This window comes from Tympanuchus pallidicinctus, unplaced genomic scaffold (assembly GCF_026119805.1).
Source record: "Tympanuchus pallidicinctus isolate F22 unplaced genomic scaffold, pur_lepc_1.0 scaffold24, whole genome shotgun sequence".
NCBI lineage: Eukaryota > Metazoa > Chordata > Aves > Galliformes > Phasianidae > Tympanuchus > Tympanuchus pallidicinctus.
The window spans coordinates 2,096,249-2,117,948 of record NW_026294741.1 but is presented as its reverse complement, the minus strand read 5'-3'; the positions used below and the strand labels follow the sequence as shown (position 1 = coordinate 2,117,948).

Genomic DNA, 21,700 nt, shown 5'->3' with positions numbered 1-21,700 from the left:
GGGATTATGCACACAATTTGCATTAATTCTGTTCTGAAACATCACAAGATACACTTCCCTCCTAGTGAAGTGTGCGGTCCTTGATAATATATAGCGATACCAGCGGAGAAAGTCGGAAGCAAATAGAAGGGTTTGTGCACCAGAATTAGGCTGACACTATTACTGGAGCGAGGATATTCCAAAAGACCTAATTTAAAGTATTTATTTTCTGCATCCCTCTGTCTGCCTCTCCTCACACATTAGACCACTTTTCAGGGAGGCTGAGTGTGCTTTCTGTTCTCTTGCCTGGAGAAAGAGAAGCTGGAGGAGATGGCGCCCACAGGGCTTCTCTCAGCAGCCTGCAGACAGCCTTAGCAAAACTGGAGGCTTATTTATCCAGAAGCCTTTTGTAAACGCACGTGCAGAATGCACCCAGAGATCTGAGCACAGTGTTCACGTGCATCCCATCACACGGCACAGCACTGTCACAGAAACATCACAGAAACATGGTGGAATGAGCCAACAATCTGCCTGGGAGCTGGAGACAGAAAGTGGTGTAATAATTAGGAGGCAGTGAGAACACAGGGATCACCACACTGCACTGTCCATCACACCACTCTGGTCTGTAGCACTGTTTCCAATCCTGGCTGGAGATGCAGGTGTCTGCAGATGGACTGATAAACCCTGCAGCCCACAGGCTGATATAATTTCACCTTGCTTCTTGCAAAGGTATTTTTCCAATTCTGTAATTTCTATTCACACAGTGCTAGGGTGCTGTTTGGGAGCACACAGGCAAACAAGTACAGCACCCAGGGGCACCTGTTCATCCTTCAATGACAAATGCAGTGTCTGAACAAATTAAGTGGCAAAACATGCTCACCTACCTGAAATTCTGATCACTGCCCTATGAGGTAAATACTGCCTGGCTCCACAGTAACGTGCTGTCCTTGCCTTGCAGTATTTTGGGCTTTGTCTGCTTTCTTTTTTTTTTTTTGTTAGCTTGAAGGAGTAGAGAGAGATTGTATTTGTGGGTGTAAACAAATTGCCTTAAAAATAAAAACATGAGCAGCGTCTGACTTGGCAATTTTGCATGTCTAACCTAAAGTCCTTCTTTCTGCCACTGTTTGGATTAAATGCAATTTATTAGATGAAAGCCAAAAGAAAGCAGGCCCTTCACTTCTATTAACAATTATTTCTTCAGAAAGCGAAAGGAGATGATTTCCTACAAACATTTGCATTTGAAAGACAAATATACACTTGCAGAGCTGATTCAACACAGAGATCCCAAGCACAGCACCACAGGTGCAAAAGAAAACCCATTTATAAAACTGTACTTTCAAACATCTTACTCACTACTGTTACTCAAACATTAAATCTCTGACGTTTTAGGAGATGGGAGCTATGTTTTGGCATGGTGTTCTCCACCTCTCATTGCTTCATACAGAGAATCACAGCTTTCCATTCCTACAGCACAGCAATGGCATTCCTCTGCCCACCCCACTGACACCTGACCTCCGGACTCAGCACCGACCTCACTTTCTCTTTCATGTGCAGGAAACTTCAGCTCCACTTTCTCAAAGACTGTGACAGTTTTCTCAAGAGGTTGTTTAGACGGAAATAGGGGTTAAAGTTGTCATAAGCTCATTCCAAAATGTTTTCTTGTACAAAGTACTTCATGTATGAATAACCATAGATGAGAAGTGAGTAATTCTCAAGGATTTCCTGCTTATTTTTCAAACTGGCATTAATCCCTGGTTAACAGATACCATCTGAAATCAATTGAACATCTTACATGTACAGAACCCACGGAAATCTACGCACCAAGCTGACAGCAATTAGTATGCATCTCCCAGCAAAGCTGACTTTATTTTAATCCGTAATGTGAGGTGTACAGTTAGTTTAAGTTAATGACTGCTTTACTATGTGGTTTTTCAAATCCACAGAGATGATTAAAACCCAGTTTAAAGGGACCCGATGTCCTAGATGCAAAAACAATAACAAAATTCCTGCAGCTTCATTTTACCTGACAGACACACACCTGCCTGCTTCCCATGCATTGTGTTTGGGAAACGATGCGCTTCTTTCAGGACAGAAACATTAAAAAGTGCAGAGAATATATGCATAAAAGGAAAAACCAGTACAGATGTAGACTGTGGGTTAAGAGCTATTTATGCAGTATCAGAAGACTAAACCAGACTCTGGCCTGGCCATAAACTAAGCCCACGCCCTAAATGAGGTGCCAAGCCACAAAAAGCATTTGCGTCAACTGGGAATACAAGGAAAAGAAGGACTTCTAATTATAGGGCCTGGAAGCGGAAGCCCAGAGTGATTAGGAGTTGAGGCGCTGCTGTATGTTTATCTGGGAGCTTCCTCTCGCTAGCTCTCAGCCCGGGTTTGATAGATGAGGGTTGGCCGAAAGGGTGGGATTGGAGCTGCTGATGGTACACAGAGTCCTCCACAATCCGAAGGAAACGGAATAGTAAGGCTTCTGTGGCCTTGTAGGAACATAACTCTTTTCAGCTAGGCGTCAGCTGGTTAGCCCAAAAGGCAAAATTAGAGAGCAGCAAATCCAGTTGGGTACTTGCTATAAAATCTGAGAAACCTTAGCAGCCTGAGCATCTCCACCACATCCTATTTATAACACCTATGGAACTGCATTGTTGTTTATTACATGCATACAAATGAGATGTGCACAATTTCACCTTGGGTTTACATTTCCTGAGTAAATTCACGTTAAGTAACGTCATCTTTCAGAACAGCAGTTTTTTTCCTCCTTCCAAAACAATGTCATTTTGTAATTGCATGCCAAAGAGCTCAGTGCATTCGAGCTGTGCTGGATTTGTTCTAAAAACACCAAGAGCACACGTTTTAGGAAAGCAGCCATGCAATAGCACAAAGAACACAGGTATTGACAGATACACCTAAGTATGCAATTCTGATATTTTCCTGCACACCCACTGCATAAATATCCTATTTTACAAATAGTGTTAAAAATATAAGAGCAACTTCTCAGATAGATATGCATATTTGTAACATGAGGACAGATGCCTTGAAATGCTGAGATATCGTGCTCTGTAGTTTCCAAAGGCCAGCATCAGAGCACTCAGAGGAACCACACTTGTTACACTGCTCCTGACAACCCACACACTCACTCCACATCCTTCCCTTCTCACTGCTGGGTGCACTGCTATTCCTTTCCAAGAGCCTCAAACCAACCATGGAAGATGTGACCAGGCTTATTTGGTCTGTGTTTTTATGAAACTTGCAAGCTACCCATGAACAGCAGCTTTATTTCTACTCACTTAACTCCTCGCTGAGGCTGATACTAATCAAAATATACCCAACTGTTAGTGCTCCTGAGCCTTCGTATGCTTCTGAGTATAACATAAATGCCATCACTACAACACTAGGTCTCTGAAAGCTGAATTAAATAAGGAAACCCTGACTTTATTGTAATTCACTAAGAAAAATCAAGTGCATAAAGATATCAAAAAAAATTGAAGATAAATATTAAGAATCAGCAAGTCAAAAGAAACAGAAAACGAGTTATCTTGTATCTGAATGACTACCAGTGAGTGTACTCTGGCAACTGCTCTGCACTTCAGCACTATCAAGACGGTTATATATCTAATCCAAATATCTGGAGGTTGGGGTGGATGTATGGAGTCCACCAGACCTTTGCTATGTCTACCAGATGGCTCAGCACTGTGCTTTATGAGCTAAATCCTACTCAGCAGTTTCAAATGCTAACTGACTACAGCTGATGGCCCAATAAATAGTAAACCTCGAGCAGGATGGGTTTCTCCCTCCCTAAGCTAAAGAACGCACGCTGGGGGCAACAGAGTAAATGAGGGCAAAAGATCAAAGGGAACAGACTCCTTTTCTGAACTCCTCCACAAGGGACACAAACCCACAGCCACCACCATTACAGTGGTGTTTGAGGCTTTGCTCCAGTCGCACAGACTGCAGTAAACATTTAACTGCTGAAATATATTATTGTGTTTTTCTCTTTTAATTGGAATTACAATAAAGTGAATGTTACAGAGGGCGGATAAAATCCTGACCTCCTTGAAGTCTGCAGAGCTTTTGCCACTACATTCAAGATGGGAAATAATTCGACCCCTTTTATATATTTGCGCGTCTTTAATGCTAAGGGGCATTAACAACTCATTAGCAACGCCTGCTGTGCTAAATGAGTGTTCTGATAATCATTTTAACGTATTTGTGAATTAATTACAAACCCATGAAGTACCAGAACAGAGTATATTCACCACCAGTGATACTGGAGCAGATCAACCTCTACAAGTGCCCACACGTCCCTTCAATATATTCAGCATTATATTAAATTTCACCTGTTTTAATTGTAACTGACAAACTTTAATAAAATGCAAGACTTCTATAAAAAGGTGAGGAAAAAAAATCTATACTAAGTTAGCTGACCATATAAAGGTGACAACAGAGCAACCTTCAGTAAAGAAGGTTGAGATTGTATGCAGTAGGATGAAACTAGCTATGGAAAAATAGATTATAAGCAATGGTTGATCAGGACAATATTTTTAAGCTTAAAGAAACAAAAGCCCCAAAACTCCTCTGATCTTGAAGGTGGGCAATCTGAGACTACAAAAAGCACAGAAACAGAAAAAGGGCAGAAATAGCAAATAGCAAAGGACAGGACACCAAGATTCCCCTCTTTGGGGATGTATAACAAAGGGAGAAGTGCTGGCAGTAATCAGAAAAGCCTATCATGGTACACAGGTGGATATCAAGTATTATAAGTTCTATCTGCAGTAAGGAATCAATTCAAACATACTATTCCAGCAGTAAAATATTTGCACGACGATGTGAATTTGATGACTGAGAAATGTTTTCCCCTCCCAAATATCAGAAATCTAAAAGAGGAAATGGGCTCCATTCAAACTTGCTAGGAAATCCTACTGCTGCACTACTTCTTTCTGGCCTGGGGGTAAATTTAGAGATAATAGGTTTGGTGCTTGGATTAATAAATGCAGCTTTCAAAAAGGTTACGTAGTGATGAATTTGAAATACTGATAATCACAGATTATCTATCACAGATTCTAAAATTTAAAAAATGGAGAATTAACACCCTGTACAACACTAGCCCTCTTTTTCAGTACATCTCTTTCATCCACATAACAGGAAGCCCTCAATACAGACTTTCATATACACTTCTCCTCAGGTGTAAGATCCTCTTCCGTGTACTTCCAGGGTAAAAACTGCAGGAAACAAGGAGGGATTTTATTTCAGACTCTTAAAAACAATACTTGCCTAAATCACAGCTATTTGAAAGGAGAGTGATTATTTAATAGAGATCCGTGGGTTTAAAGGAATGTGTCTGTAGAATGAAAGTGGGTTTCCTGCAGGGTGGACTTTAAGGAAAATGGGGAAAAAAACAAGGGAGGGACGTAGATAACTGGAATTTTAAAACTACATAAAAATAAACATGGAAATAGTTTCAGAAAGAGGCCATTCTCACCGACATCAACCTGGCTACTCACTATGAGACAATTTGTTTAAACCACACCTTGTGCTAAACTGCTAGGTCCTCCTTTCTACATTTTTGCTGCAAAGAAATACCCCCTGTCAATAGCTTTCAAGCTACATATTGATATGAATTTGAAATGAATATGAATTGATATCCACATAGCTTTCAAAATCAGGGGGTTTCACCTTCTGCCCAGGCATGTGCAATACTGTGACACAGTCTTTGTATCTGCAATTCACTGAATACGATGCCATTCTGTTATTTTTAATACACGTCTTGAAAGGCAACAATTCAAGTCAAAAATTGGAAGTCAAAATAGAGAAAAAGCAAGGAATTATTCTGTCACTAAATAGCTACTTGTCAGCTTATTTTACTCCAGATGACACATGCAGGAGGGTGATGTTCCAAAGTAAGATTCATCTTGCAAACTTGTTAAGAAAGCTGCATTCGTTAGAAAAGTCCCAGCACTATGAGGACCTGGTTGCAGGAAATCAGTGCTTCAGTACATCAGTGTGCCATTATAAAAGACACCTCCAACTTTTCAGTAACCTACATGCTTGATAAAAGTCCAATTGCACAGTTTAGGAGGTAGAAAAAAGCAAATCTGTTAAACTGCATGGCACTATCAATGCTTTCCAACAATCAAATCAGGCATTTTTCTGCCCACTTGCTCTGATCAATTGGAAAGCCTTTTGCAGGGACATTCCAATTTAAATCTCTTTAACTATTAACTCAAGGCCACCATCACATTTCAATATAGAACATTTAAATAATCAGAGGAATTTCAGGTCTATTAAAGGTGCAGTCAGGCATCCCAAGGAGTATACAGCTTCATCTGTTTCACTGCTGGTCCAACATTAATTTCCTCATTATTAATGGACAGAAAAATGCTTTTGTAGCCAAGGAAGCGTAATTATTTAAAATTTAGATGTGTTGCACTTCACAGCTCTCAGTCACTAATCTGGTAGGAGTAACACTTTGGGAAAGCAGATAATTTACTCACCACATTTTAAAGAAAACCTGATATTTATCAAGAATTGCACTTCTAGTCTTTAATTACCTATTATAAACTTTATCTCTGACATTTAAATAACCATAACTAACAAATCTAAGTACAAAAAGTGTCTCAATATCACTTCCTGGCTTCAGCAATGGAGTCAGAATCCCGTGTAACATCCTTTGCTGATACAGACTTGCTGCATGACCTTGAGTGGATGACAGCTTCTCAACCTTTTGGCTTACCGCATAGTAGCTTGCAATCCTTAACATTATGAGCCTGAAGTTCTTCCAATTCATTTCCAGTGTACCTTTCTTTTTAAGCACTCCTATGGTAATAAACTGGATTGAAATTGCAGCAATAGCTTTGATTTCTGCTCTTTGTTTCCTACACTGTTTGCAAACGTTTTTTCTAGCCCCTTCTCCTTGCACTGCTGGAATTGTGCCACTATTCATTCAATTAACTGCCCACAACTTGAAAAGTCTCCCACTTCTTTTTCACTGAGAACATTTCTTCCTCTCCCAACCTGTTTCTTTGGAATCTTTCTTAACATTAATAAACTTGCCCTAAACTCAGCAGCAATCAAGTCTTACTTCCAAAATCTTTCCTGCTGTACATACAAATTTTCACGGTCAAAACATTCACCCTGTTCCAAACTTGCAAGGTAGTTGTATGAATTTACACTACTGCACACAATATGTATTAATTGTATATAATACTATTGATATATGTTACTTAATATATATAGCAGAATGTACCTTGCTCATCCTACAAATCTAAAAGCTGTGCTATTGCCAAACTGAAGGCACATTTGAGTATTGCTATAGGAATGTCATAATTATAGTATTTCCACTTTCTTTTCAAGAGCTTGTACCAAAAAAGATTGCTTTTAACTACACCCCCAGATGGTAAGAAGAACATGACAGAACCCTGCAGCTGACAAACTTCTGTAGACACACATAGGATGTGCACAGAAAAGCCTGTACTCAAACAGGCTTCCCAGAAGACCACCACCAGGCTTCTGTAACAAAACATCCTTCCCAGAGGCTGTAAGTCTAGCTACTTGCCTCAACAAAATTGGCAACTGAAGCACAAGCTCTCAAAAAATAAAATAAAAAATCCAGCACAGGATAATTCTCATCTTTCCCAGCTACCCACAGCCACCTACTGGATTTTATGCAGATACAGTTCTTGGCAGTGAAGCCTTCCCTCCTCAGTGTAACTGAGAAACAAGACAATGCTTGCAGTAACAGACACAAATGATTTACATTTCAAGTAGGTGCACGAGCTTCTGCTCTGAACTTGACTCCCAAAGCAATGCTCACGGTGTCTGACTGATGGGGGACAGCAAAAGCAAACAGCAGAAACCGGGCAAAATCCTGAAGTGCTGCAATCCGTTACTGGCCTGCCCCATTCCAGTGCATTACTGTGCAGCTATGACTTCCACAGGAATCCATGCCCAGGGCTGTGCCAGCCAGCCAGCCAACGGAGGCCGCGATGCCTGGCAGGTGGGAGCAGGGCCTGCCGCTCAGGCACAGCGCTGCTGATGAACATGGGTGGAAAAGGGAATTCAGACCTACGTCCCATTCCCCATTCTGCCTCTCCCAGGAGCTCAGCCTGCTTACAGAACCATTCACTAGATCGCTGTGCTTAACCTCGTGCTTCCACAGAGTGCAGAGTAAGAAGATGGACAGAAGATGTTCCTCAGAATCAAACCTGACACATCGATATGCTCCAAATTAGAGAACATATTTAAAATGTAGGACTGACTTCTCTCTGCTTTTATCTATAAATTGCTAAAATGATTTTTTCACATTCCCCTCACTCACACTTATGCATCCTTAAGACCTCATGTCTGAGAAGCATTGCAGCAATCAGCACAGAGCTCCCAAAGTGCTCTTCTGTGCGGAGGTTAAAAACAACTGATAAGTATGGCAGTCCTGCGAAGGACTGATTCACATTATCTTCAGCTAAGGAGAGCCTGGTTCTGCTTCTTGGGATAAGCCAGAAATTGTTCTCCACTTATGTAAGACTATCCCGATTCAATGGCACAGAAGAATACAGAAAATCAAAGGCAGTATGGCCACGTGATTAGTTGCCACAGTGGATAGCTGGCATCTCTAACGCTTGTAAGGAATGGTGCCAGCTTTAGGAACAAAAATTAATTGTCTCAAATTTCTATAAGAGCCGAGAGGCAAGTATCTCAGCAACCTGGCAGAAACACAGCACACTGCCTGGAAAAATGCTACCAGAGTTCAGCTGGAGGCGGGGGATTTTACTTCAGACATGGAGGTTATTCACCCCGACACCCACTTACAGCACGAATGCAGCAGCCAGAAAGCGAGGAGATTTCTCAGCTTGGTAAAGCATATTCTCTTTTTGTCCTACCGCCGTTGACTCCACCACAATCCTGACTGAGAACTTACTCTGCCAGAACGTACAAATTAACTGCAACAGCCTACAAATGGCATTTCTACCTAATTTTCACATGAAACTCTCCTTCTGCAGCCCACGCTATGGTGTAAAACACAAGTGGGCTGCAATTTCCCTTCAGGCTTACAAAGTCACTATGGGGAAAAACAAAAACGAAAGAATAAAAGCCTATCAGCAACCGCTAGCGCTGCCTGGGAAGGAGACAGCAGAGCACACGCTGCCTGCGCTCCTGCAGCACCCTCCACTCGCAGGGCTGCCGCTGTGCTCCCACAGAGTATGCATCAGGGAAAGCAGATGATATAAAACATACCTTCCTCTGCAAGCAGAAGAGGATCTGGCCCTTCTTCCCCTCTACAGGGAGGAGAGAACGAAACTTATTGACCCGTGCACTAGATAAATGAACAGACTATCCATTAACCAGTGAATTGCACAGAATGAAATTATGTTAGAGACAATAAAATGAATATGATTTTAAAGTGTTCATTAAAACTGTCACCAACAATCTGAAATTTAACCTATAAACCACAGCTATCATTCATATAACATAGAAAAAGCTTGCCAAAAACCATCATTAACCTGTACAATGATCAATAATTTTGACATACAGTAAATTTTGTTTCAAACTGAAATACCTATAACCGATTATAAAATATTTTCCTAGACACAACAAGAAAGCAGCTAAGCCTGGCACACGTTCATTAGCTGAAAACCTCAGCCCTGGAGAATGCGCTTCATTCAGGTATCAGTGAGAAAACCTCTGCAACTGGAAAGCACGTTCTTGGGCAGTCAAAAACCAGCCTGAAGTTGTATCTTACAGAATCCTAATTTTAGGACCCCAAACCGTACCAATAAACAGAAGCTACCTATCTGCTATAATGCTGAATGTAAATACTGGTAAGTTCCTTCTTCAAATAATTTTAAAAACTGTCCCATGTTTGCGGATGGAAGATAGCACAGTGGGAAACATTTACGAAAGTAAAAGTGAAAATAAATAACAAAGGTACAGAGATAAAAAGCAGAGGGCTTGGGTGTTTCCAGGCCTCCTGATAACAGCTGGTATGGCATTACAAATAGAAGAGTTGCAGGGTTAGACTCAAAAGCTGAGCCCTCTGCTTCTCAGCACGCTTAGCAGCCCAGCATCATTTCAGGGCTTCACATCAGGATGAAGGTGAAAAGAACTGCTGTAACTCCAAACGCTACAACTTTTGTATTAAAACCCTTTATCTACGCGACTCCCCAAATTTCAGTAATTGACTATTCATCATCTTCAAAACACTGGTAAGACTATGCACTGAACTCCAAAACATTCCATATTTAAGTAAGAAGTTAAAATAGAAAAGGAGGCTTTCAGCGTCACCATATATAATGTTTTATAAAGCTTGGTGTCTCCATAAAATGCTCTGTTTTCCAACAGGGTGGAGAGGAAGCTTATTCTAAAATGTGCTTAATAGAAATGGTAATATAATGTAAAACCCGATCTGTATGGAAGTGATTTCTGAAACACTGATCTTATTTCCTTCCTTACGGATTCTATTTTGATTGCATTATCTATGGTTTTACAGAACTTGCACAAGTGTGGACAGCAATGTATTTAGCAACTAATGCTCAGTGTGAGCACAAATAAAAGGTCTAATTTTCTTTTAAATGTGGCGAAGTAAAGACAATTTACCAAAATAAAACCACAGCCCCAGAGTCTCTAAAATTACTCTTAAAAGCAAATATAACCATTTCGATAAGACGGAGAGACGTGTATAATTTACACACAAGTTGGTTTTAATTATCACAGTTCATAAAGGCCTTTATACCTCAGATCTCTCAAAAGGAACAGAGGAATTTTGTTAGTTTTTAACGTGGTAAAAATTCATATAAAGATCCTCCCTTTCTAAAACTGAGATCCTTTCAGCACGTGCATTTTGCTGAAAGAACTCCACGGCAGATCCCAGATTCCCGATGCTTATCTGCTGTGTGATTTACAGACATTATACACTGCAGGAGTCTCACCAATGGTGACTCCGTTTCAACTCGAGGGGACTCCTCTCACCACCCAGATCGCCGTGTCCGAATCACAGCGCTGAGCCGCAGCGCTCCCTGCCAACATCATAAATGCTGCCATTAAAATATTTGTTTTAATTCTGACCTCAGAGTCACAGCTAATAAACAAGAAAGGCAATGAGAAATTGAAAAACAAACTAAATGCAGCTGTTGGACTGGCCGTTTCACAACTGCGTTTAACTGCATCCTTTAATTTCACGTCTATGAATAGAAGCCATACACCACAGCCTGCGTGCCAGCCAGCCGACCAAGCAGCATTTGCTTTGGAGTTCACTTCGCTCCGTTATTCCGTCACGTAAATTTCACTGTGTTTTTAACTTTTCCTTCGAGATGTGGTCTGTAAACAATGACTGTTTGCTGGTGGTTTCTCATTAGGACACGTTCGAGCAATGGACAGAGTCTGTGTAATTTTTCCATAATCCTTCTCACACACAAGGGGCACAGAATTTTTTTGTGTATGTATAATGTGTTTGCATGTGTGTCAGTGCTGAGCCCATTGAAGTGCATCCAGTGATGGGATGATTAATGCCATAGAAATGATGCATTACAAAACCCCATGAAAGAACTAGATACAGGGAGTGCGGCACAAAGCTCCTGCTGTGCCCAAAACTTACTCATGTACCTTTAAAAATAAAAGCACGGGTGGTTTTTTCCCCATTATGCTTTTATAAAAATCCATGCAAATAATTTGCCAGAATGCCTAGGATTTAAAATACGTACAAGGTAGAGAATCAGGAACTTGAACGTACTTGAAAGTAATATGTTTAGAAATGGTGGGAGGCCACATTCCTTTAATATTGTAGATAAAAATGAAGAAGCAGATGAATAAAAATTGGGATAGTATGAAAACTACAATTTCCAATTCATTTTGGAATATATTCCTCAGCTATACAGGAAAAGTATAATGGTATTTTGGAAAAAAAAAAAAAAGTACAAGCTTTGATGTGTTTTTCAAACGTGAAACAATTCCCCCCTTCTCAGTTTTCAGGTTCTTACATGAAAAGAAAAAAAGCCAGAATCTCATTGCCTTCCAAAACAAAACGTTTTCTTTCCCTCGGGGGTGGGCAGCAAATTTTCACTGAAAAATAATAATAATAATAATAACAACCATTTATTTTAATCATGGAAATCTAAAATCCAAATAATATATACTCTATGAAGTTTGTATTTGGGATGGCTTACACAAAACAAGAGGCAGCAGTTCTCATGCCTCCCAGATCACGTTTCAGTCTTAATTCTCAATCTGGGATACTTGCACCCACAACCTCACTTGAGTCCCAAGGCCTTACAAGAAAGTAACACAACAAATGCTTTGGACCAATATTAAAGGGAATAGCAAAAAAACCCCAAAACGCTTAAATGAAGCAGAATACAGAAATTTCCATAGCAGCTCATGCCAGAGGCCTGGGCAGACTAGTGCATTTATTGACTTTAACAACAGTGACTAACAACCATCTCAATGTCTACGATGGAAGAAAGTGAATTAGTTTTAATGGACTATGGCTGACATCAGAATTGGTGAGGTTTTTTCCTCCTCTCTAAGTTACAACATCAAATAATACAATATAATGAAAAATGAGGATGTTTGTACTGTTCTTTCAGTCTCCAGTCTAGACACACTCTATTTTAGATTTAATCCAGTTTATCATTGAGCAACTGATTCTAATTGGTAGCATTTAATCCTTTCCCTTCCCTTTACTCATTTCCTCTCCCCATTTCAGACGCTGCATACACTTACAATTCCTGGCAGACCTTCACCATCATTTTAAAAGCTTGGAGGCTTTCCTCAAAGTAAGTAATCCCCTATAGTGTATTCCTTCCTTTTGTGAACTTCCAAAATTTAGTCCATGGCATTTTCATCCAGAGCCTACATAATAAACTCCTCTTGATCTCCATCATGTAGCAGATAGGACTCTTCTGTGATACTGCACTGACTGTGACACTCTGTCAGCTGTTGGTGTGGTTTGTTGTTTTTCATATGTGTGTGTGTGTGTGTGTGGATTAGGAGACTAATGACAAATTCTTTCACAATATTATATTGACAGAAAAAATCCTAGTAACCCGAAAAATCTTGTGAGAATTTTTCTCCTGAGTACATTTGAAATATAGGAGAAATTCAACCATGATGAAGACACAGCTTAGTGTCAGTACTGCTGTTTTATATTATATAAAACTCTTACAGGATGTGCAATTATTACTGTTTGTACGTAACTCATGTCTTTAAAATCTTACAGTTCTGGCATGCAAATTGGAATGAAGACTGTGGTCCTGTAAAGCACACTAACAGAGCACACAATACATTCATCAAATAAAACCAATCACTCAGATGACTTATTTGTAACTCAAGCTTATCTAGCAACATCCTAGGTCATTTTTGTGTAGCCAAGGTGTACCAGCTGTGATCCTATAAAAGACAGCCTTGTTCCTGGACCCACGCTGAAGCTATCCATGTTTTTCCCACAAAAAAAGTGTGATTAGGAAAAATATGATGTGTACACTAATGAATTCTGAAAAATTCATCTAAATTACCTGAATGCTAATTAGTAATTTTTGTGGGGACACCATGCATAATAAACCAGCCCTGAATTCATCTGAAAGTGAACGTTCAAGCTAAAATAAACCCTCCCATACTAACGCTGAGTAAAAGCACCCACACAGAAGCTTAAAGTGATTTTCATTTAGTAAGTGAATTCAACTAAGCATTCTTAGAGTCTTTTTGTGAGTATAAACTTCTTGTTTCCACTACATCAACATATATGCCAGAGGTACAGTCTCCAGTCCATGAATATTACTTCACTTCCTCGTATTACTTAACTCTCCTCTTGAAAGGTTTTAATGAAAGTCTTCCTAAAAGCTAGAAACCTTCATCCTTTGTCCAAAAATATAAGGGTGGACCTGATGCTTACCACAGCCTGCAGCAGCTGCCTTTCACTGACACCCACAGTGCCCTCTATGCACGCTCAGCAATGCTATTTCAGAAGTTTCTTAGCTGTATTACAGCAGGATTTTCAGAGCAGACATAGACCTAATTAAATAAACTAACTGACTGCATGCCAAGTTTACTCTGTGTTTGCATACCTCTAAAACAGAAAAGAAAAAATTCAGTGGCTTGGCTTGAACCTGAAGAAAAGGTGAATCTAAGTAAGTCATTACAAAAACGTCTCCAGAGCACAGTGAAGTACTGTGCAGAGACACCTCTGCTTGTTCCTTTGCGATTTGGCCTTGTAATGCAGCTGATGCCAACGGCCACACTTACAGCAAGTTCTGGTTGCCACTCGAGCCAGCTCAGACATCCTCACCAATTATTTGCATTGCAGAGGAATAAGAAAGAATTCTTTTTGTTTCTAAAGAAAAAACTGAGGAAACATATGACTTTGCCATTGACTGACATCAGTGAGCCTCTTCTCCCTTCTCTTGGATTTCCTCTCTACAACAAAGCAATATATTACTCCTTTTCAGGAACTACTCAAGAACTGAATCTGTACATTTTCTCCTGCTAATTCCTTACAACTTATTATCACATCCCTTGCAAGCACGTTGATTGGTATGAAAGCAGGTAGCACAAACCCCCAGCATTATCTGACTGGGGATCAGTACCTTCATGGCCGTGGCACTCCGTTCCGTTGCTTTACTACACAGAAATCACACACATCTGTACTTTATGTCCACTGAACATCAGTGGCTTCCAGAATCAGTGGTAGGTTTCTGTTTGTTGCTGCTTTGTGACTTTTTTTTTTTAAATAATGTTTAAGTTTTTACAGACCTGAAGAACCCACGAGCCCTTCAGATGAGACATGATGAAACCAGGATATTTGATCAGACACAGATAATAAAGCAGTTCACTAAAATAGATCACTGTCTGCCTTTTTGGCAGCAGCTTGCACTCACCATGTCCTATTGCAGCATCACAGACAGCACTTCGACTTATGAGTAAAGGTGTTTTTCCAGTCCAAGCAGCCAACAGAAGATGACAGTATCAAAAGCCACTTGTTTTGTTCTGTTTTGTAATGAAAGCAGCTGACTGGCAATACACCACGATATAATGGATTAAGATGATGTTATAATACTGGCTTCAAATGAAATTCTGCCTTGAAGCTAAATAAAGAACCCAGGATACATTGTGAAGTGCTGCTTTCATACTGGAAGCAGCTGAGGTAATAGTTTTCAACTGTTTTGGTATTGCTCTGTACTCAAGACATGCAGTATGATTCAGTACCTCGCTGTAAATCATCCCCCCAGCAAACATCTCATAATGCATTACTTGCAAGCTGTCAAAAATAAAGGATTGGAAAAAGCATCTTCCCTTGAAATATGTTACTGCACCATCAGACCTCAGGTAACAGTCTGCTACATCACATCAAAGAACCTTAATTTTAGTACCTGACTAAAGCAAGGGAACCAGATTATGATACTAGCAATCCAATAGTATGCAAATATTCAGTTAAAAAAAAAAAAAGATAATTTGCTTTTGCATGAACTCTGCTTGCCATACACTTATATGATCATAAAATTATCTTAAGAAAACATTCAATTAATATATCTTTACAATGTTCTAATTTAAGCAGCCCTTTTGCTTAATTGGCCTTACTTGACTCTACTATATTTATTACCTCCCTGCCACACTACAAAGCAAAAATAATACTGTTCAAAAAATTGACATGGTTGATTCTCAGTTATATCCAAAGAGTTCCACAGCAAAATCTCTTAAGTAACAGAAGAAAACACAACCAGAGGAGAATACAGTTTTTATGTCAAAAACTCACAGTGAAAACACTGCGAACTGCACACAACCACTAAAGGGTTCTGACATAACAGATGGGATGTCAGAATAAGACCAACTGGTCTCTGAGAGTGAAAACGCAAATGACAGACACTGAGCTTTATTCTTTGAAATCTGACTTCATCCCCAAGTTCCCTGTGCCATTTGCTACATTTTAGAAACCATTCATTTTGGCCAGAGGAAGCTGTTGATTCACCGGCCATTTCTTCCACTGCTCCAGCAATCAACCATTTTTTGCTGTGTTGAAATGGGATAATAAACATGTTAGTTGTCACAGGAAGATTTATTAACAGATGAGATCTCTGCCACCCACAGTAATTCTTCATTTATTGAGTGGAATTGGAATTTTTGATGAGTTTCTTAGAAGTATTTTCAGATTAGAGATGATTTTACTTAGAAGTAAGAGGTACAACTGCGAACGTTTGAAGAACAAAACACGTAACATTGCATTAAGTTCCCTTAGAAACCGGTGTCAGTGAAGTCACTCATTTTATTTTAATATTTATGGAGCAGTATGATTTAATAAACACGCTGATCCTCTGGATACCTGCATGTCAGAATATCTGCATACTGGGCCAGCAGGACAGCCAACAAAACAGACTTCCTCAGTCCTTTGTGAATTGCTAGACTCATTTATACCATAGCATAACAGCTATTTCAGTTTGAAATTTCCAGAAAATTCAAATTCACCAATGGATGACATTTGACACTGAACAGAACTGGTCAGTTATAATAGCAGTCCGTGTGGTTTACTTGTTAAAAAAAAACCAAAAACAACAAAAAACTATTGCATCAAATTAGTAAAGTAACTTACCACTGGGGTTAAAAGCCATGCAGCAAATCGGCTTTTCGTGTGCGGGGAAGTGGGCCACAATACCATCACTGTCAGAGTCCTCACTGACAAGTACCTGCGTAATAGTAATGGAGACGCAGTAAGGTTAGTAAATTAAAATACACTTAATTGAAAATATCATGTTACTGGCACAGGATTTGTTTTATAGGATATACACAGTGGAATGAAGTTGAAATATGACTGCATGTGAATTAAATACAATCTTCTGCAATTTTGTCAGATAAAGAGTGAGAAACACTTAAATAACCTGCTGGAGGAGCTCAAGGCTGGGTTGGAGGATGCCCTGGGCAGCCTGGACTGATGCCTGACGTAGTGGTTGGCAGCCCTGCCCATGGAAAGGGACTGAAACTAAAAGCATCACTGGTACCTAATTCTTTGTAAAGGAAAAGATATTCTTACAGTTGTGGAAGAGAACCAAAAGATGCGTGGATGAAACATATGCAAGAGCTTAGTAAGTATTTTATTCCTTGGTTACACTACATTATAGACTAACTTAAGAAAAAGAGTGAGAAAGAACTATCAGAAAAGCACTTAAGAAAATGGTATCTGCAGTAAGCAAGAACACCTTCTTAATATGGAGATAATAGTGCAAAATGCCCCATTTCAAGTTCAGAATAGTTTGTTTGCTGCTTCCAAAACAATCCAAAATGTTTCTAATACTTCCTATTCCTAACAGATATCAGAATAATTTGAAGATATTTTTATGCTTCAAAAAGAGAAATCATCTTTAAATGTTTAAAGAAGTCACGTAATATGGATGCAGAGCCTGCGCCTGACTTACTTTAAACGTTCCAATTACTTGGCACTGTCACATAAGCACAATTATGGTTTTGCTTTCCGTTGTCAGCATTCCGTGCTCATTCCAGAACCACTAACCAAAGGGTCTGGAGATCTTCCTAAGAGCTTTTCAAAGAAACTGTGTTCTTTTCTCAGGCTACATGAACTGCTGTAACAACTTCTATGCATCGTCTTTGCACAACCTCCACTTTTAGGTAACAAAGACTTGTCCAAAACATTTCACTAATTAAAAACGTGATAAAGTAGCACATAAACCAGCCGTGCAAACCAAACCGAAGGGCTTCTAAGTCCAATCCATTAAACAAAACTATTTAATCTAAGAAATGTAGAGATTTGCAGGTATCAGCAGCATCTCAGTCACTGCTAAAGCCATCCATACCGCAGCGTGTCTCCTTTTACAGACTGCAAAGTGGATGAATTCAGCATGTACTTTGTTGTTGTATTTAATCTAATGGTAACTGCACCCCCCTCACCATCACTGCTTACAAACAATTTCCTGAAATTACACCTTTATGTTTAAGCTACAAGTTTTTTGAAAAATCTGACACTTCCACTATAGAAGCTGATTTTCTGATGCAGCAAACTTATTTTACCTGCACTACAATTCCACTATTTGTGATAGGAAAAAAAAGGAAGAACGATGTACTGGCATAACATCCAGATGAGCTGAGCCAAGTCAAAACAAAAGCAACAAAAAAACCACCTTCCTTACCAAAAAACCTGGAAATCCTCGGACTGTGGAGAATTCAGCACTCCAGTTGTGACCTCCCTACCGCTGCAGCCTCAGAGTGCAAATACATGGTTGTGAGGCACACAGGTGGAAACACAACTATGCAACACAGGATGAAGTTAAAGAAATGGTCTTCAAATTTTTAAAAGCAATACAAAAAAATCCTTGTTCCTGAAGCAGGAACGTTCTTCTATTAAATCACCAACTTGTGTTTAAATCCTCAGACTGTACTGCAAGATTTGTCGAGCCCTTTCCCTACACTTCTGCGCTGGAGAGTTAGGCAAAACATTCATCACTTTTTACAATTTCAACACTACAAAGGATGGAGGGGAAAAAAAATAAATCAAAGGAACTGCAGCAGTGGACTTCAGCACACCATCAGCCAGAGCCTCTCTGGATGGGTCCCTTCCAGCTCAGAGCCTTTCCAGCTCTAAAATCACAGCACTGGCTTTTACCATCATATATAACTTAAAGAAAACCAAATTATGTTTATGTAATACAATACGTGCTTTATATCAGAATTTATTATTTTCTGTATTAAAGATTATGGATGTAACTGCATCAACACAATACGTGCCCCTGATTACTGCAGGGAGTGGGACCAGATGACCTTTAAAGGTCCTTTCCAGCTCCAAAAGTTCAATGAAGTAGTGCAGATATATATAGTGCAGGTTTCATGCAGGTAAGGAAGAAGACTGGTGCTGTATAGCAATGGAGGAGATATTCACAGCCTCTGCCATGCAGCTTCACAGCTTTCAGAAAACACCCTTAATGGGTGCTAAGCTCCTGGGAAGGTGCTGGAGAGAACAGCATTGGTGGATAGTGAGTGGCACACAGACCAGTGCTGACACTGCACAGCTTGCTCCTTTTGACCAGTTCATGGCTTCTGACCACTGGAAAGAGTGGAGCTGGACATTCTTCTTGGAAATAAGACCAGTGGTACAAATTGCCTAATAACATGTGCACGTTCTCTCAGAGAGCTCGAAGGAAGCAGCTCATTCAGTTTCCCAAAGCATAGAGAAAGACAAATCCCACAGGAATCCCAAGGCTGCAATTTTTTTTCAGTCCAGACAGGCTCTGTTCTCCAAGGTAGAGGCCTCTTAACCACTGTACTATTAACAGTAAAAGGCCCTACAAAGTCTGTCATTGAAAAAAAGATCATAAATTGTTGCATTACTCTTATAATTGCATCATCGTTGAGGTTCTTAGGGATGCTCAAGTATCTTCCTTGCAGAGTTTCCCATCATTACACATAGAAACCCCATTTAAACAAACAAAAACAAAACCAACTTTCCTCCTAAGATGGAAATCGCCACTCTGCCCAAACATTGTCTCACTGAGAGAGCTTTCAAGAGGAGCCCAGCCTTGGCTGGACCCACTGAGCTCTTGTTCCAGTTTTAGTTCTTGTTCTGTTTTAGTCCAGCAGACCACTGCAGTTGTTAGGAGATGGATAAAGTCCTCTTTATCTCACTCCGAAACAGAAACAGACATACACCTAGGGGATCATTACATCTGCTATCAGAAAGCAATGTTTGCACTCAGGGCAGGAGATAGCTTAAGCCGAAGCTTTTTTCTCCTATGAAATATTTTTCTTCATTCGTTGCATTTTCCATGCTGCTGAACAGAAGCCACTAGTAATTATGACTTCAATTATTTTAATCCTTAGAGGCAAATTACACCACTTATCCCAGTGGAGACATGTTTTTAAATAAAACATGAAAGTAACCCAAATAAAAATGGACACAAATTTAATCACGCAGGTCCTACTCTTAATAAAATTAAGAAAGCATGATCTAAGCATCATAAAAACAAATAACTTTGGCAATATTTATAAGTATGAGTATTATATAATAAAGAGATCTGTGCACATACACTCAAGATCTCTGTTGATTTAGACAGCTGAAGATGGGGCAGTGTCCAACCCAGTTCCTATGGCAAATTCACAAACCCCAGCCCCCTCCAGCTGACCTCCCCAGACAGCCTCCTCCAACTTATAGCCAAGGTCAAACATCAGTGGAAAAGGGCTAAAAGTGATAAATCTGTGGCATTAACTACTGCACTCCTTTTAATAGAATCCAGCATAAACTCAAAACAGCCTCATGCTCAGCCTGAACCATTTATCTGAGACAAAAATGTCTTCTTGACAAAAAACAGATCTCCTTTAATAAAGTAAGGCAGACAGTATTATGCTCTGAGGGAATCCTGTTGCTCTTTTTATATTTATATATAAAAAGAATTCTTCTGTAATACACGTAGATATAAAAAGTGAACTAAATTGATGCCAAATATATGAGCATTAGAACATCAAATTAGCTTTTGTGAAAGCTGTTCTTCTAAACAAAAGCCCTGGTGTTAATGATCTGTGGAATTATGTATGTAGTTAAACTTTTATTATTGGATACTTTTTTACCTTCAGAATGAATTTTCACTACAATTCTGCTCCTGATAAGCATCTTTGTTTGGTTCAGTTGTTATCAGCTTCTTAGCAAGTGAAAATGAACTTTCAAAACCGCAGCAGCCTACAGTTTTCTGAAAATTCCTCTTTAATGCAATAAAAAGTTAATAGGGAACAGAAAAAAAGGACCAATCACATTTTAAAACTTCAAAAAAAAAAGATAATGTGTTGATTTTTAAAGTTATTTTTAAAAATATTTACTCAAATATTTTCATGCATTTTGGATGATCTGTGGAAGCAACACAACGATGCACCATCCATCACATCGCTCCACCAAAAGCATTGAGAACCAAGTTCTGTATTTTTTAAACGGCCAAATATTCTCTGTCAACTAAATGTTGGATGTTTAACAGATTTACATTCCGTCACAAAACTGGAGACTTTTGAGAAGGGTCATTATTGCAGACTACATGTGGGTGGCCTGCTTGATGAATTAATTAAGGATACAGAAACAAAGGTTGAAAGAAAATAATTCTTCGTTTAAACTCAAGCCACTAAGGTCTTACACATTTAATTCCAATTATTGAAAAAGAGGACATCTGTACAGCTTTAGCTTTATCCATTTCAACTAATTAACGGATTCAAATAAATAGTCATTACATCTAACTGAAAAGTTTGCTAACACTTCATTAGAGGGAAGTTTAAACAAGCGCACAGCCCTGTTAACATATTTTGGTTTACCACAAAGTTACTTGGGCATCTCAGTAATTATTTTTACTCCCTTTACAAATATATCATGACAGCCAACTCCAATACTTCTACATTCCTATGCATTTATTTAATGCTCCATTCTTTACATTTTCTTAAAGTGGCCTCAATTCTGAAAGTAGGAACTACCATACAGCTGTGGGATATGAGATCTCACTACAATATCTACATTTGTAGACGATATTAAAAATATTTTCCCCATGGATCTGCAAAACCACATTAGGAGACATCTCTGGTTGTTAATGGTGTATTTTTCAGAGGTAAGGTAGCATGTGAACCTACACCACAGTAGCACTGTGCATTCCATGAGGTGCACTGAGTTCCATCCTGCATTCGTTGCATTGGGTATCTTTGACAAGGCAGACTGCATAAAGAATTGAGTGAAAACCTGAAGCTGTACTTCATCCTTTTG

At 39.4% G+C, this 21,700-nt stretch overlaps 1 protein-coding gene across 13 annotated transcripts in view; it reads right to left on the bottom strand.

Moving 5' to 3' along the window:
- The window catches only part of BCAS3 (BCAS3 microtubule associated cell migration factor), a 302,365-nt gene that overhangs the window by 218,183 nt on the left and 62,482 nt on the right, over window positions 1–21,700 (bottom strand). For all 13 annotated transcript variants that reach the window (XM_052688679.1, XM_052688678.1, XM_052688668.1 and 10 more), the window contains exon 13: window positions 16,559–16,652. In XM_052688679.1, coding sequence (XP_052544639.1) covers window positions 16,559–16,652 — 94 coding nt within the window. The remainder of the gene's footprint in view (window positions 1–16,558; window positions 16,653–21,700) is intronic.